This window comes from Chiloscyllium punctatum, chromosome 2, assembly GCF_047496795.1.
Source record: "Chiloscyllium punctatum isolate Juve2018m chromosome 2, sChiPun1.3, whole genome shotgun sequence".
Taxonomy (NCBI): Eukaryota; Metazoa; Chordata; class Chondrichthyes; order Orectolobiformes; family Hemiscylliidae; genus Chiloscyllium; species Chiloscyllium punctatum.
This window is the reverse complement of record NC_092740.1, coordinates 124,564,485-124,581,135: the sequence shown is the minus strand read 5'-3', so window position 1 is coordinate 124,581,135 and position 16,651 is coordinate 124,564,485. Positions and strand designations below refer to the sequence as shown.

At 41.9% G+C, this 16,651-nt stretch overlaps 1 protein-coding gene across 3 annotated transcripts in view; it reads left to right on the top strand.

Annotated features, from left to right (window-relative positions):
• Positions 1-5,885, top strand: part of musk (muscle, skeletal, receptor tyrosine kinase) — a 196,922-nt gene extending 191,037 nt beyond the window's left edge. For all 3 annotated transcript variants that reach the window (XM_072588112.1, XM_072588114.1, XM_072588111.1), the window contains one exon: positions 1,188-5,885. In XM_072588112.1, coding sequence (XP_072444213.1) covers positions 1,188-1,870 — 683 coding nt within the window. In that variant the 3' untranslated portion in view covers positions 1,871-5,885. The remainder of the gene's footprint in view (positions 1-1,187) is intronic.
• The last annotated feature ends 10,766 nt before the right edge of the window (positions 5,886-16,651 follow it).

The following is a 16,651-nucleotide window of genomic DNA, read 5'->3' as shown; positions in this document are numbered from 1 at the left end:
CCCTTCTTATTAATGCCTGATGCAGCACTTTCCAAAGCATTTTCATTCAACATGAAAAAGCATTAAGGACAAAATAATTGGAATACAGTGGGGTGCATTAATGTGAACCATCTGAAAAATTAACTTACGATACCAAGTTCAAATGTATGCGGTTGACAACGAATGCAGTATACTCAATTCCTGTAAGCATTCTATTTATAGCCTGCATTGCACAAGTGTTTTTCATCATAAAAAGGATCATATAAATGACAAACAGAGGAGACAGGATTAGGACAAAGAGCAGAATACTCAGGCCAATTCCAGTTGGATTCTGTCAATGAATTCACAATCTTTTAAAACTGGTCAAGCTTGAGGTTTCAATTCAAAAAAGGAAAGTTCATGTAACTCCAGACTAGGAAGCCCCACACCACAGCGTTACAAATAGGGTCAAATTTCATATACTTCACAATCTGAAACCCTCCCAACACACAGTGAGCAGAAGAAGGGCTGGGAGGGGCTCAGGACAAAATTCCTACCCCCCCCACATCCTATTAAAATTAATTTATAGCTGTTTAATTTGGACAACAATAAGAATAACCAAACAATAATGTTATTTTTATATTAATCCATCTTCGTGCTGAAGCTATTAGGAATACTGCTTGTTTAAATAAACATCAATGCACAAGTTTGTTTTTAGAGACCTGCTGACTTAAATGGTGGTCTTTTAGAATTAAAGTTTGGAATGGTGACTCATCAAATATTGGAATAATTAGGGACATATAGGGATAATCCAATATGCTCCACAATAACAACATGAAACAAAATTAAACATTGAGCCATATGAGGAGACAGATGCACAAATGCTCAGTTAAAGAGACATGTTTTTAAAGAGTGTTTTGAAGGATATAGTGAAGCACAAATGTTTAGAGTGGGATTTCCAGATCTTGGGCATTTGGAAACACTGTCCGCCAATGGTGGGGTGATTAAAAAGCAAAATTAGGTAAAAGATTAGAATTAGAAGAGAGTAAAGAACATGGACTGTTTTATAAAAATTGACAAATTTTGAAATCAAAATGTTGCCAAACGTAAACCAATGTAGATCAGCGAGCATGGACAGTGATGTGTGAATGAGACTTGGTACAGGTTAGGAGAGGGGCAGCAGAGTTTACATTGATAACTGAGAGGTGTTTTCTGATATCTCTCAACAGGGGTGTGTGCAGTCGGAAAGCCAATGTGTCTGCTTTTCGAGTACATGGCCTATGGAGACCTGAACGAGTTCTTACGCACGAGGTCAGCCGTTAACATCCGCACTTTAAGTCAGGCCAGTTCCTCGCAGCGGAGTATCGGCTCAGGCATGGACCTGATGCCCCTCAGCTGCACAGACCAGCTCAACATCGCCAAGCAAATCTCAGCTGGCATGACCTACTTGTCCGAACGCAAGTTTGTCCACCGGGACCTGGCCACACGCAACTGTTTAGTGGGAGAGAACCTGGTGGTGAAGATCGCAGACTTCGGACTCTCCAGGAATATCTACTCTGCGGACTATTACAAAGCCAATGAGAATGATGCCATCCCCATCAGGTGGATGCCTCCTGAATCTATATTCTTCAATCGTTACACGACTGAATCTGATGTCTGGGCTTACGGCGTGGTCCTCTGGGAAATCTTCTCCTCTGGCATGCAACCCTACTATGGTATGGCCCACGAGGAGGTGATTTACTACGTCCGAGATGGAAACATCCTGTCATGCCCGGAGAACTGCCCGCCTGAGCTGTACAACTTGATGCGCCTCTGCTGGAGTACCATGCCATCCGACAGGCCGAGATTTGCGAGCATTCATCGCATTCTGGAGCGCATGCACGAGAGAATGACTGTCGCAGTGCCCGTCTAATCCCCCTGTAACTCTCTATAACTCCATGTCCTGGATTCCCTGTGAGAATGGCGAGCATTGCGTTGACTGGCCTGGTTGCCATGGACAACAAAAGTGGTAACATAATGTGCCACCAGAACTCACGGAAGCCAACATTTAGACCACTGTAGAGCTCTCCCTCTCTGAATGTCGTGTTTTATACAGATAACTCATGATCACATAACATTTTAAAGATACCACCCCTCATGTTCTTTATTCAGGAGTTGCAAATGATTTCATGAGTGATATGACAACATATTGCAAGGGTTTGTGATAGAATAGATAAGGAGAAACTGTTTCCACCAGCATTGGGTCAGTAACCAGTGGTCATAGATTCTAGATAATGTATTTAATCCTTGCTTGGGATGTGGGTGTGGCTCTCAAAGCCAGTTTTGGTTAGACATTCTTAATTGTCCCTGAACAGAGTTGCTTGTTGACCCACTTCAGAGCAGAGCAGAGACAAATCACACTGTTGTGAGTGTGAATACAAACATCAACCAGACCTGATAAGGAAACCGGTCTTCGTTCCCGAAAGGAACTGAGTGAATCAAATGGGTTTTTACAACAATTAACTAAGGTAACATTGTCATCACTTGGCAAAATAAATTCAGCAGGAAAGCAGATTTATTTTAACCACAGTGAATTGTAATCAACATTGCCCTCAACCACATCTCCTCCATCTCCTACAACTCTGCCCTCAAACTCCACTATCCCCTCCCCCAACCAGAGCAAGGACAGAGTCCCCTGGTCCTCACATTCCACCCCACAAATCTCCAAATCCAACACATCATCCTCCGTCATTTTCACCACCTGCAGTCTGACCCCATCACCAAAAGATATTTCCTTCCTTATCCTAGGAATTGTTTCCTCCACGACTCCCTCATTAGGTCCACACTCCCCACCAACCCCTCCACCACACCTGGTGGCTTTCCCTGCAGTCACAGGAGATGCAACACCTACCCCAACACCTCCCCTCTTACCTCCGTCTAAGGCCCCAAAGTATCATTCCAAGCCTGGCAGAGATTCACCTGCATTTCCTCTAACCTGATTTATAGCATTCGTTGCTCCCGATATGGTCTCCTCTACATTGGACAGACAGAGGACAAAATTGGGGACTGGTTTCGGGAACATCTATGGACCACACACTCTAATCAACTGCACCTTCCTGTTGCCAGCCATTTCAACTCCCCTTTGCACTCTCCTGACAACAAGTCTACCCTGGGCCTTCTCCACCATCAAAATAAGGCCACATGCAAACTGGAGGAAGAACACCACATCTTCCACCTCGGGAGCTTACAACCATATGGCCTTAACACAGAATTCACCAGCTTCCAAATCTCCCCATTCCCCCACCTCACCCCAGGTTCAGCGCTCCCCCTCTCCACCCCACCCCCTTGACCTGACCTAACCTGTCCATCTTCCTTCCTACCTATCTGTTTAACTCTTCCCATCGGCCAATCATAATCACCTCCTACCTGAATCCACCAATCGTCATCCTTTCCACCTTTCCCCCAGCCCTATCCCCCTCCCTCTATTTATTTCTCAGGCCCCCTTCCCCCTCCCCATAACTGATGAAGGGTCCCAACACAAAACATTGACTTTCCTGCTTCTCTGATGCTGCTTGACCTGCTGTGCCTTTTCTAGCTCCACATTTTATCGGCTCTGACTTTCCAGCATTTGCAGTCCTCACTATCTCCAAATGGTAATTGCGGCACCTGAAAAGATGACGGAAACAGATCCGACGGTCACTCTTAGAATAGAATTGGCACTGTGGTGGGAAAGAAAAATTTGTGTGGACTTGGGAGAGAGAACGGGGATGGGGGAAGGGCAGTCAGAGGGAATGGAGAGCTTTCCACAGAACCAGTAAAAGCATGGCCAACAGAATCACCTGCATTTGTGTTGCCTGCTCTGATTATTCTATTCCCAAGACAGACTTTAGTACAGAGTAAAACTGTTTTAATCAGTAACTACTGATGAGATATTTTTGATTTAAATCTATGCTGTTCTGGTAATTTATCTTCCTGAGTATTAAGTATTGTAGAAAGCAAGCAGACAAATGTCAATAGCCACCATTGAAAACCTGAGTCCATCAGCAGAGAGGCAGCCCAATCCCCATATTTGTAAGTAACTGCAGAGCAGAGATACACACAGCTGAGATGTTTGCTTTATTGAGTAAATTGGTGCATTGGGTATTCCATACTGAAAATTTGGCTTAAATATCACAGAAAGAGAGGGGCAGTTTACCATTGTTCAGGACACTGGTGAAAAATAATGGCAACATTGTAAACTTTTCACTGTACCCTGTACCCTACACATGACAACAAAACCTAAATCAAAATCTAAATCTAAATCCACACTGCATGGTTCCAACAATGTTGGCAAGAGAGTCCCAGGAACACTGTAGACAACAGCAGCTGAGGTAACTGTTTAACCATTCAACAGGCTGCAACCCCCTGTACTTGAACAAATTGTAACTGAATACGAACTTGTTCAGAGGAGCCTTGTTTTTTTTTAAGGCTAAACCCCTTCTGTAGCCTTTCTTCCAAACCCCTGTATTTCAATACTGTCTCTCTAAAGCAGTCTTTCAGATCTGCTGGTGATTTTCAGATTCTGGTTGTACTGAGTAGAATATCACCCAAGTGCTTCACGAATCCTACAAACTTAACCTCTGTCAGTAGACAGAGCATTTTCAAAAGAATGAATAGGCATAATGTAACACACGACACTTTAGATTTACCTATTGTTCAGCAGAACTTGTTCTTTCTCGTCTCATTTAAATGCAATCTGATGGAAATTTTGCACTCACAATGAAATGTTGTCAACACAAAAGAGAGCTTGGAATTTGAGAAAATCAAAAAAAAACCCACAACTCAACAGTTCCCATTGATTCCAGCCATGAATAGTTGTTCTTCTTTGTCGTCATTATAATTAGCATGAATGCCCCTCTCGCATCAAAATCTCTCAAGACTGTGACCGAGCAGAATATTTGGGTGAATATCAGAACATTTTCTACAGATGGTGCGGTTGCAGTAAACTTAAGTAGAACTGGAAGGGCTGAGTCCCAACTCTTAGTTAAACACCAACCACTATAAAGAAATGGTCAATTAATGAAATGAAACTATAAGTTTCTAACACTCTTGACAATGTGGTACTCACATCATTGGGGCAGTCAGTATCTTATTAGACAGATGTCTGTATCGCTTTTGTGAATGCTATTTTGAGACTCTGCTTTTCAGTTATTTTGGAGCCCATTGGGGAGATAATGCATGCACCAGGGTACTTGATATTTTTAAAATAGTTTGATGCACAATGATGCATTGTACCAGATTCAAATTACAATTTTTTACCATACATCCCATAATATACAGCACCGATTATTTAAGGGAGTTTTTCTGTCTCACCCACGCCCCTTGTTCCAAGTCGCCTAAGTGTAAGGAATAAATATCATATTTATTTCCAGAGTTTGGATTTTATTCCTGTTATACATTATCAATACCTTTTCTTAAGATGTCCATGTATCGTGACACCATTGCTGCTGGTATAAATGCAGTTGATTGGTTGGGTAAGTTAACCTGCTTGGAGACCGTAACACTGTAAGAGGTTGAGACTGATTTGCTTTGCTCAGGATTTGTAATAATCCTCCACTCTCTGCATCCTTGCTGGAGGAATAGCCTTGCTTTTTTCGGGAGGCACTGCTGGAATCTTGGTCATGACCTGTTTGCTGCAGACCCTTTTTAAACAGACTCTGTAAATGATATTCTAAATACAATATGCTTGTTGTAATTCCAAGCCCACGTTCAACATTTCAACCAACACAGCCATGCTAATAGATACAGTATTAAAACAAAACACCAGTTCTCAATTGGGAGTTTTACCATGCATTTCCTGTATATTAGGAGAAAGTGAGGACTGCATATGCTGGAGGTCAGAGTCGAAGATTATGGCACTGGAAAAGTACAACCGGTCAAGTAGTATCCGAGGGGCAGGAGGATTGACATTTTGGGCATAAGTCCTTCATCCTGATGAAGGGCTTATGCCCGAAATGTTGACTCTCTTGCTCCTCAGATGCTGCCTGACTGGCTGTGCCTTTCCAGTACTACGCTCTTCGACTCATTCACTGTGTACTGAAGGTTTAGAGTATGACTTGTGACTTGAACTGGCAATGGATGTTAGTGAATCAGGGCGTAAGGTTCTGTGAATACATAATTAACGATGGGACAGAATAAGAATATCGAGACAAATTAATCTATCCCACACAATTGAGCCCAAAATTAGCTGAATTGCAATAGAGAGGCATTCACAAATTTCTCACCATAAATCCAACATGGAGATCATTCTGGGTTAAAGGGTGCTCAGACTGCTACTGCTTTTTAAAATATATCTTACTTCAATTTAATTGTTTTAGTAGCACACAGATCCACTCCTCTAAATGCCTTCAGCAACTCCATTTTGAACTGTTGAGCACAATTCCAGTCAGGCAGGAGCCGGGCCATGTAAGTCTGGTATTACTGGCCGACATCCAACTTGCAGCTCTCAGTGTCAGACCCGTCTCAACTGCAGTGTAAAAGTACCCTTAGTATGAAAAAAATTCACGGTACAGAACTGTGACTGCAGAACCATCTGTCCATTTAGTGTCTGGAAGGCTGAGGGAACATGGGGGTTTGTCACTTGTTGTGGAGCAGGATTGAGGATAGTGCAACTCAGTGTTGGTGTTGACTATAAACTGTAACTTGAAGCAACAGACACAGGGCAAGGACAGAAATCTTAGGAAGTACAAAAGCATCCTCTACTTCTGCTCTGTTTTTATTCCTAGAGCATTGGGTTCCTTGAATGTTTTAATTTGTCTTCAAAGGGTACTTGTTCAAGTTGGACATGCATTTTGCTGCCTTCACGTTTCAATTAGTGCATTCAAAGATGAACTTTGTATGTCCATTTAAAGTACTGAGATATGCCGCAGAATAATTCACTATTACCAAAGTGCTTGAATTATCTGAAATAATTATTCAATAACATTAATATGAAATTTTATAGTGGTACAACTACTGTATCCAGTGATAGTAAACAGGATCAGAGTAGGGCCCACTATTTTGACTCAACTGCAAACCATTCTACGTTATTGCAGCTGTTAGAATTTGCATGTGCCTTGATCACTCAATCATGAAATCCTTCTCTCCCACTTTGACGTCAAGATATTTCTTCAAATGATTGTAAGAATTTCTTCATTTCAGTTCTTTATAATAAATCCTTAATGTCTTTTGCATCATTACAAAATCGTTCATCAAATGTTTTGCCAAAATAAACTTTGCGATTCAAGTTAATTAATCCCTGCATGTTTTATTCTTGAAATGATAGAGTTGTTACACCATTGAAATAGGCCTTTTGGCCCATCATGCCTGCACCTGTTCTCCCACATACACAATGACTTGTGCCATTTGCCTGATTTTTCCCAAGCCCTTGCACATTGTTTCTACTCAAATAATATCTAATGCCCTCTTAAATACCTCAATTGAAACTGTCACCATCACACGTCCAGATACTACATTCTGGACCCAGATCAATCATTATTCAAAACTGCTTTTCTCACATCACATTTGCAATGTTTGCAAATCATTTTAAATCTGTGCCCTCCTGTTCTCAATCCTTTTACGAGCGTAAACAGTTTCTCCCTATCTATTCTATCCAGACATGATTTGGAAGACTTCTATCAGATCTCTTCTTAGCTTTCTTCAAGGGAGAACAGTCCCAATCTTTCCAACCTATCCCCATCCAGGATGTTTCTCATCCCGGAGTTATTATTTGAAATCTGGTCCAATGTGTTCACATCCATCCTATTATATAGCATTTAGTCCACAATACTCCAGCTCAGATCTAAGAGGTGCTTTACACAGGTCCAGCCTAACCTTCTTGCTCTTGTATTCTATGCTCCTAAACTAACATGCAGGATAATGTATGCTTTATTAACTCTGTCTACCTGTCTTGTCATCTTCAATGATCTATGCACATACATTTGCAGGTCGTTCTACGCTTGAACTTCTATTAGTATTGTACCCCTCATTTTTTATTGTCTGTCCATGTTCTGTTCCTAACCCTAACCTTGTTCAAGCTTCTGACCCTTCCACAAACTGCAGTTTTTCTCACAAGTCTGGTGTGTAGCACTGTATTAAACACCTTCTGAAAATCCGTGCATATCACATCAACAACATTACATTAATTGACCCTTTTTATTATCTCTTCAAAAACTCAAGCAAGTTAGTCATACATGATTTTCCCTTTAGAAATCTATGTTGATTCTTCCTAATCAACCTACTTTTTTCTATATGACGACTAATTCTATCCTAAATAATTGCTTTGAGGAGCTTCCCGATTGAAGTTAAACAGACCAGTCTGTATTTGTTGAGCTTATCCTTTGCAATTGTATTTTTTGAAAAGGGGTATAATGTCTGGAATTCTTCACTCCTCCAGCCTCTCCCCCTGAGTTGAAGGAATACTGAAAGATTATGGCAAGTGCCCTCACAATTTGCATTCTTGCTTCCTTTTCCTTCAAAATTCTTGGATGCATCTCATCTGGCCCCAGTGCCTTGGCAATTTTAAGTATCGATTGCCTATCCAGCACTTCCTACTTTGAAATGTTGTACCTTTCTAGTAAAAGGCCACCTCCTCTGTCCCCAAAACCTGGGTAGCTGGGTAGCTAAAAGGGATAAACATTGAATAGAACCAGTAATCCAAGCCTGAGCATCCATGAGGTTCTCGGGCCATCACCAGCAAGATTGTACTCCAACACAATCTTCAACCTAATATTCCTGGCATATTCCCTACTATACCTATTACCATCAGGCCAAGAGATCAACCCTGCTGTCATGAATACAGGAGGACATGCCAGGAGCAGGACCATGCATTCCTAAACAAGAGATGCCAATTTGGTGAAGCTACAACACAGAACTACAACAAGTAATACACAGGGATAGGAGGTTCCCCAACCAACAGATCAAATTTAGGTTCCTGCAGAACTGCCACTTGGAAGTGTCAAGTGATGATCCATCTCAGTCTCCTTAGAGACCCTCAGTATCACAGATGCCCACCCTCAGTCACTCTACATGATATAAAGAAGCAGCTGAAGGGCCCAAAAACTCTAAAGGCTACGGGCCCTTACATTATTCAGGCAATAGCACAGAAGCAGCATATTCTGTGCTTCAGAATATGCTGCTCCCCCAGCCAAGCTCTTTCAGTACAGCTACAACTCTGGCTTTTATCCAACCGTGTGGAAAATTGCCCAGGTATGTCTTGTAGCCAATTACGCTTGATCATCAGTAAATTAATGGAAGGGGTATTAACAATGAAATCAATCAGATTTGCTTAGCAATACATTGTTCACTGACACTCAGTTTGAGTTCCATCAGAGCCACTCACCACCTGACCTCATTACAGCCTTGATTCAAATATGGACAAAAGAACTGGATTTCAGAGGTGAGGTCAGAGTGACAGGATTGCCCTTGCCATCCAGGCTGCACATGAGAGGGTACAGCACCAAGGAGACCCAGCAAGACTATCTCAATGGGAATCAGAGGCAAAACTGTCTATGGATAGAGTCAGATCAGGCAAATAGCAAAATTGCTGTGGTTGTTGGAAGTTCATCGACTTCATTTCAGGACATTGATGCAGGAGTTCCTCAATGTATTCTTTCCTAATCAATCTGTTCAGATGTGTTATTACACATCTCTGGGGCAGGATGAGAATTGAACCCAGACATCCGGGTCAGATGTAGGAACACTACACTGTGCTAGAAAAGCCCCTTCCTTAGGGTAGTGGCCTAAGTCCGAACACCTTCAGCTGCTTCATCAATTACCTTGCTTTCATCATAAGGTCAGGAGTGAGGGTGGTTGTTGATGATTACACAGTGTTCAGCTCTCTTTGTGATTCCTCAGATGCTGAAGCAGTCCGTCCCTTTGACAAAAACATTTTGATTCTGCCTGATTATCTTGAACTTTTTTTAAGTGCCCTGATATAACACATTTAACAACAGTTTCTGACTTGTTCCCAACGACAGATTTTACGTTACTGAGCCTGTAGCTTTCTGTCTTCTGTCTCCCTTTTTGAACAGAAAAGTTACATCAGCTAATTTTCATTCTAATGGAACCATCCTAAAACCTAAGCGATTTTGGAACACTAAAAGCATCATCCATTTGACTAACCATTTCTTTTATGACATGAAGGTGAAGTTCATCAGAACCCAATGATTTGTCAACGTTGGCGTTACATTGGAGTTTGCACATTCTTCCCACGTCTGCATGGGTTTCCTCCGGGTGCTCCAGTTTCCTCCCACAGTCCAAAGATGTGCAGGTTAGGTGAATTGGCCATGCTAAATTGCCCGTAGTGTTAGGTGAAGGGGTAAATGTAGGGGAATGGGTCTGGGTGGGTTGCTCTTCGGAGGATCGGTGTGGACTTGTTGGGCCGAAGGGCCTGTTTCCAACTGTAGGGAATCTAATCTAATCTAATCTAAGTAGAACTAATTCTCAATCTGGATTCTGATGTTTCAGTGACTTCACAGTCTTGATTGTCTTTCCAAGTCTCTGTTCAACTGAGGACAGAATTACTATCACCTGGTTGGCGCTTGCCTCTAACATCCTGAAAACCTCATTCATGGATTGTACCCCATTGTCCAATTCTTATTGTGCCAAGAAACCTTTTATTACAAAGAGTCATTTAGGTACTCCAGTCGGACTCTGCTGTGGTTGACTTGAGTTTTGCCACTTCAATCCAGTTTGAAGAAGAGATGACTAGGGTTAAATACATTTTCCCATTAAAATCAAACAAATCCATTGCCAGCTTTTTCCAATTGCCTTTCTGGAAACAGTGATGAAAACATTGGTTTTGTAGGCACTTGGTTATTTCACAAAGTTAAATGTGAACCTTTATGTTTTTATACCTGGCTGCCACTGATTGTTACGCTCTTGCTCTGCGCTTTGGTGTTACCAAAATATCCGGATATGATTTCTCTTCACGTGGAATTTGGTATAATTGTTCTATAGCCATACCAATTAAATCTTCCATTACTGTCAAATGTGTTTTTGCTCATGGTACCTATTCAGCACTTGATCTTCTGGACTACATTGTGACTACCCTGACAGTCAGAGCTATCTGATCTTTTTGAACACCTTGTCAAATTTCTGAGTTGGGAAAGATTTATATGAGTTTTCTCTCAATTGCAGGTCAGAGTTTGTTACAGCCATTAAATAACACTATTTTATCAACAATAATAAGATCTTCCTATTGTGTGCAAACCACTGCTGCCTTCAAGATTACATCTGCCACTACTTGAGCCTTGTCAGAAACATAGACTATTCTGCTAACGTATCTTCTTACTTTAAATCTGAATCTTTCAATCCCAATAATGTTTCCAAAGGCTTGTAGTCTCCCTCATCCTAAACTTTTAGTCCCTTGAGGTCATTTGCAAACCTTTCATATCCTTATGTAACTGCTCAATCTTTCTTCTATGTAGTTCAGTCACCATCAAAGCTCTCAATGGAAAATATTAACATTCAGGCAGCTTGCACTTCAATAAGGACTGCTCCTAGTCCTGTGAATGATTACATATATGGCTACTATAATAAGCAAGCCTGGATTGGAATGGCTCGCACGTCAGCAAAGTTAACTGGGGTAAAATACCCCAGATACTAGAAATCAAAAATGTGTTCTGAGGAAGGGTCACTGGACCAGAAACATTAACCCTGATTTCTCTCCATAGATGCTGCCAGACCTGCAGAGCAGTTCCACCAATTTCTGTTTTTGTATCTCCTTTATTTACAAATCCCTACAGTGTGGGAACAGCCTTTTGGCTCCACACCGACCCTCCAAAGAGTAACTCACCCAGACCTTTTGCTCTACATTTACTCCTGACTAATGCACCTACCCTGAGCACAATGGGTAATTTAGCATAGCCAATTCACCTAAATTGCACATCTTTGGACTGTGGGAGGAAACCGGAGAATCCGGAGGAAACTCACTCAGACACAGGGAGAATGTGCATACTCCACACAGACAGTCACCTAAGGCTGTAATCGAATCCAGATCCCTGGTACTGTGAGGCAGTAGTGCTAACCACAGAGCCACCATGCCACCCCAATCTCTTCAAAAGCTGCAGTCTATTCCGAATTCCAATTCCATTGTTGGCTTTTGTTTCAAAAGCTCTCTTTTGGGTTAAGAAATTTGATTAACTTGCATATAAACATTTCCACTTGGGTATAAACAAGTTGCCCAACTGGTCACACACTCAGCTACCCTTGCTGGCATTTGCTGCACTTGTAATTTTGTTTGAAGCTACTTCTTGAACAACCTAATATATAGATTCCTGTTCTTTTGACATTTTGGCAGGCTTTTGGGAGGGTGACGAGCCTATCATAGGAGTTGGCCATCCAACCTGATCAAAAGAATCCCCAATGTTTCCTCACAGTACTGACTAGGCCCTGATTTCTGCCTGCAGAGCAAACTGAGTTGTCTGTTCCACTTAAATCCTGCTTGACTTAAAAATAACTTCTCATCCCTTACATTAGTTCCGACATAATTCATTCTTGAAAGTTCAATACCCGCAATATCCTGAAAGAAATTATGAATCCATTACAAAGGCTTTATTGACTCTCCCCAAATATAACGATTGCTGATTAAGTATTGCTAATTCTATGACTACGTTCCTCGTGGGGGATAAAGTAACATGCTCAATACTTCATAGAGCTTTCTTCCACACTCTGGCTTAGCAAAGCATCATCAGAAAGAGGACCTACAATAAATGACTTGACAATGTTGCTCCTTCTTGTGTAAGGTTGAAGCCATTCTATAGTGCTGAAGCTACCATTTCCTGAGGTTCCAGTTGTGGCCTTGTCATGGGGGTCTTTCACATCATCAAATGGTTGAGTTAATGGCAGGATCTGAGCCAGAACTGTGATCCCTAGGGCGTATGGCACCTGACTGACTAGATGAATACTTGAATTTTATTTCTTACTTTTGAAATGGCTTGATCCTGTATATTTTTCTGTCCAATAGACTTCAAAGTCACCCAAGTATCCCAGGCCTGCATTTGATGCCTTCCCAGATTTTATTCAGCAGCACATTTGAAGTCTCCTGAGTTCCTCCCTTGCATTTGGAGTCTTCCCTTCTCAGCAATGCCTCTTGAGCTCTGCTTTTACCCTGAGGCCTTTGCCCCAAGCTGCCACCTCACTTTATCTTGTGCTTTATGTCAGTACTGCTACCTGTACATTGAGATACTGGGCCACAGTATCTCTGGGCTGTGGGTGTCAACCTGAGGCTGCTTGGACCTTGTGTCTAAGTAAGACTCTTCAATTCTTGATGCACTGTAATACTCCTTTATTAAGGACTGCACATGGCAGATTATCAAATACAGCTGTCCAGCGTACTGTCTTCATATGCTCATTCTAGGCTGGTCTCCTTTCTCTTTCTATTGTCAGGGTCATGTGATCATCATGACTTACACAAATATCATTGTACCCACGATATATTAGAAATCCCTCTGCTCCTGCCCTACCTTCCCAATTATACCCTTGATTTTGCATTGCCTTTCCACATCCTTCAAGGCAAAATGTATTACTTTACACTTTCTCCATTAAATTTCAGCTGCCACACGTTCACCCTTTCATTCAGACACTTTACATCCTCCTCACGGTTCCAAATATTTATAGCTTTTTCTGCAAATTTGGAAGTTGTTCCCAGCATACACCAGTCTAGTCCATTAATATAGATGTGGTCCTGTTATTGACCCTTGGGGAACACCACTGTGTACTTTCCTTCAATCTGAAAAGGATTCATTCATAATCCTCCTCTCTATTTTCTGACACTTAGCCAACTTTACATCCATATGTAAAACGTCTCTTTTCCATTTTTTGAAACAAGTTTGTTTTTTATTGATGAATAGCCTTTCATTATCGTTAAAGTTAATCAGTGAATAATTCCAATTAAAGAGTACTCCAGCACTCTCTGTCCTACATCGGGCAATATTATTTATTAACCTTCCATCAAACTGTTGTAAATAGTTTACATTGCAACTGATCATGACGAATGGTTCAAATATAACAATGAACAAATGAATAAGAGGAAGATATCTATAACAGTGCAGCTCTGCACAGGAGTTTTAGCCTGGTTTTTCTGCTCAAATCACACGAGCTGGATTGAAACTCACAACTTTCAGATTCTGAACCAAAGAGTGTGAGTGACTAGGCAAAGTCAACAGATGGAAAGAGAGTAGCATGATGCATTTATCCTGACTTATCACACAGAAAAACGCACACAGACGTGTGGTAGTGTGTCCACTAATTGTTCATGTTGTACAACTGCTTTTTCTTAAAACTGGACTTGCTGTGGCAGTGTACGAGTCAAATCACTGTCAGCTAATACTTTAATCCTTTGCTTGGCAGAGCAAAATGAATTGAGAATACCTACATTAATTCCATGACATTTACTATCTGTTATGTAATTTTGTCTTAATAGCCTGCCAATAAAGGTTTCCCATTGGGGATATATGATGGAAAACTTGCAACGCTGCGAATGGAAAACGAATATTCCTGTAATACACAGCTGGTCTAGGACACAGGATCAGGAAGAGGCTATTCTTGCCCCTGAACTGTTCTATCATTCTTGTAAATCATAACTGATCTGCATCCCAACTCAATTTATTTGCTCGTGCTCCTTCTTCTTTGGTGCCCTTACCCACAAAAATCGTCAATCTCAGTCTTGAAATCTTTACTTGATCCAGCCTTGAGAGAGAGGAATTTCAGATTTCCACTGTTTTTGGTGTGAAGAATTGCTTCCTTGTTCCTTCCGAAATGGCCTGCCTCTAATTTTAATGTTTGGTCCCGGTATTTTCGACTCACTGCCTCTCCTCAGCCATTCCCCTTTGCTCTCCCTCCAACCCACCACAGGACATTTTCTCTTTCAAATCCTTTAATCATTATCAATACCCCAGGTAGATCATCTACCTATCTTCTAAATTCAAAAGAATAAAAACAAATTTGATGCAAGCAGACTTCATAATTTAACCTTATAAAGTCATAGAGTCATGGAGATGTACAGCATGGAAACAGACCCTTTAGGCCAACTTGTCCATGACAATCAGGTATCCCAACCCAATCTAGTCCCACCTGCCAGCACCGGGCCCATATCCCTCCAAATCCTTTCCATTCATATACCCATTCAGTATGTTTAATGTTTTAAATGTTGCAATTGCACTGGCCTCTACTACTTCCTCTCGCACTCATTCCACACACGTACCACCTCTGTGTGAAAACATTGCCCCTTAGGTCTCTTTTATATCTTTCCCCCCTCACCCTAAACCTACATAGAACATAGAATATAGAATAATACAGCACAGAACAGGCCCTTCGGCCCATGATGTTGTGCCGAACATTTGTCCTAGCTTAAGCACCTATCCATGTACCTATCCAATTGACGCTTAAAGGTCACCAATGATTCTGACTCTGCCACTCCCATCGGCAGCGCATTCCATGCCCCCACCACTCTCTGGGTAAAGAACCTACCCCTGACATCCCCCTTATACCTTCCACCCTTCACCTTAAATTTATGTCCCCTTGTAACACTCTGTTCTACCCGGGGAAAAAGTCTCTGACTGTCTACTCTATCTATTCCCCTGATCATCTTATAAACCTCTATCAAGTCACCCCTTATCCTTCGCCGTTCCAATGAGAAAAGGCCTAGCACTCTCAACTTATCCTCATACGAGCTATTCTCCATTCCAGGCAGCATCCTGGTAAATCTCCTCTGCACCCTCTCCAAAGCACCCTCTCCAATGCCCTCTAGTTCTGGACTCCCCCACTCCAGGGAAAAGGCTTTGTCTGTTTATCCAGTCCATGCCCATCATGATTTTATAAACCTCTATAGGGTTACCCCCTCCGCTCCCCCCACCCCCAAGCCTCCGACGTTCCAGAAAACACAGCCTCTCCCTAAGCTCAAATCCTCCAACTCCGACAATATCCTTGTAAATCTTTTCTGAACCCTTTCAAGTTTCACAACATCCTTCTGATAGGAAGGAGTCCAGAATTGCACACAATATTCCAAAAAATGGCCTAACCAATGTCCTGTACAGCTGCAACATGACCTCCCAACTCCTGTACTCAGTACTCTGACCGATAAAGGAAAGCATACCAAACACCTTCTTCACTATCCTATCTACCTGCCACTCTACTTTCAAGGAGCTATGGACCTGCACTCCAAGGTCCCTTTGTTCTGCAACACTCCCTAGGACCTTACCATTAAGAGTATAAGCCCTGCTAAGATTTGCTTTCCCAAAATGCAGCACCTCGCATTTATCTGAATTAAACTCCATCTGCCACTTCTCAGCCCATTGGCCCATCTGATCAAGATCCTGTTGTAATCTGAGGTAACCCTCTTCGCTGTCCACTACACCTCCAATTTTGGGGTCATCTGCAAACTTACTAACTGTACCTCTTATGCTCGCATCCAAATCATTTATGTAAATGACAAAAAGTAGAGAACCCAGCACCGATTCTTGTGGCACTCCACTGGTCACAAGCCTACAGTCTTAAAAACAACCCTCCACCACCACCCTCTGTCTTCTACCTTTGAGCCAGTTCTGTATCCACATGGCTAGTTCTCCCTGTATTCCGTGAGATCTAACCTTGTTAATCAGTCTCCCATGGGGAACCTTGTCGAATGCCTTACTGAAGTCCATACAGATCACATCTACTACTCTGCCCTTATCAATACTCTTTGTCAATTCACTGG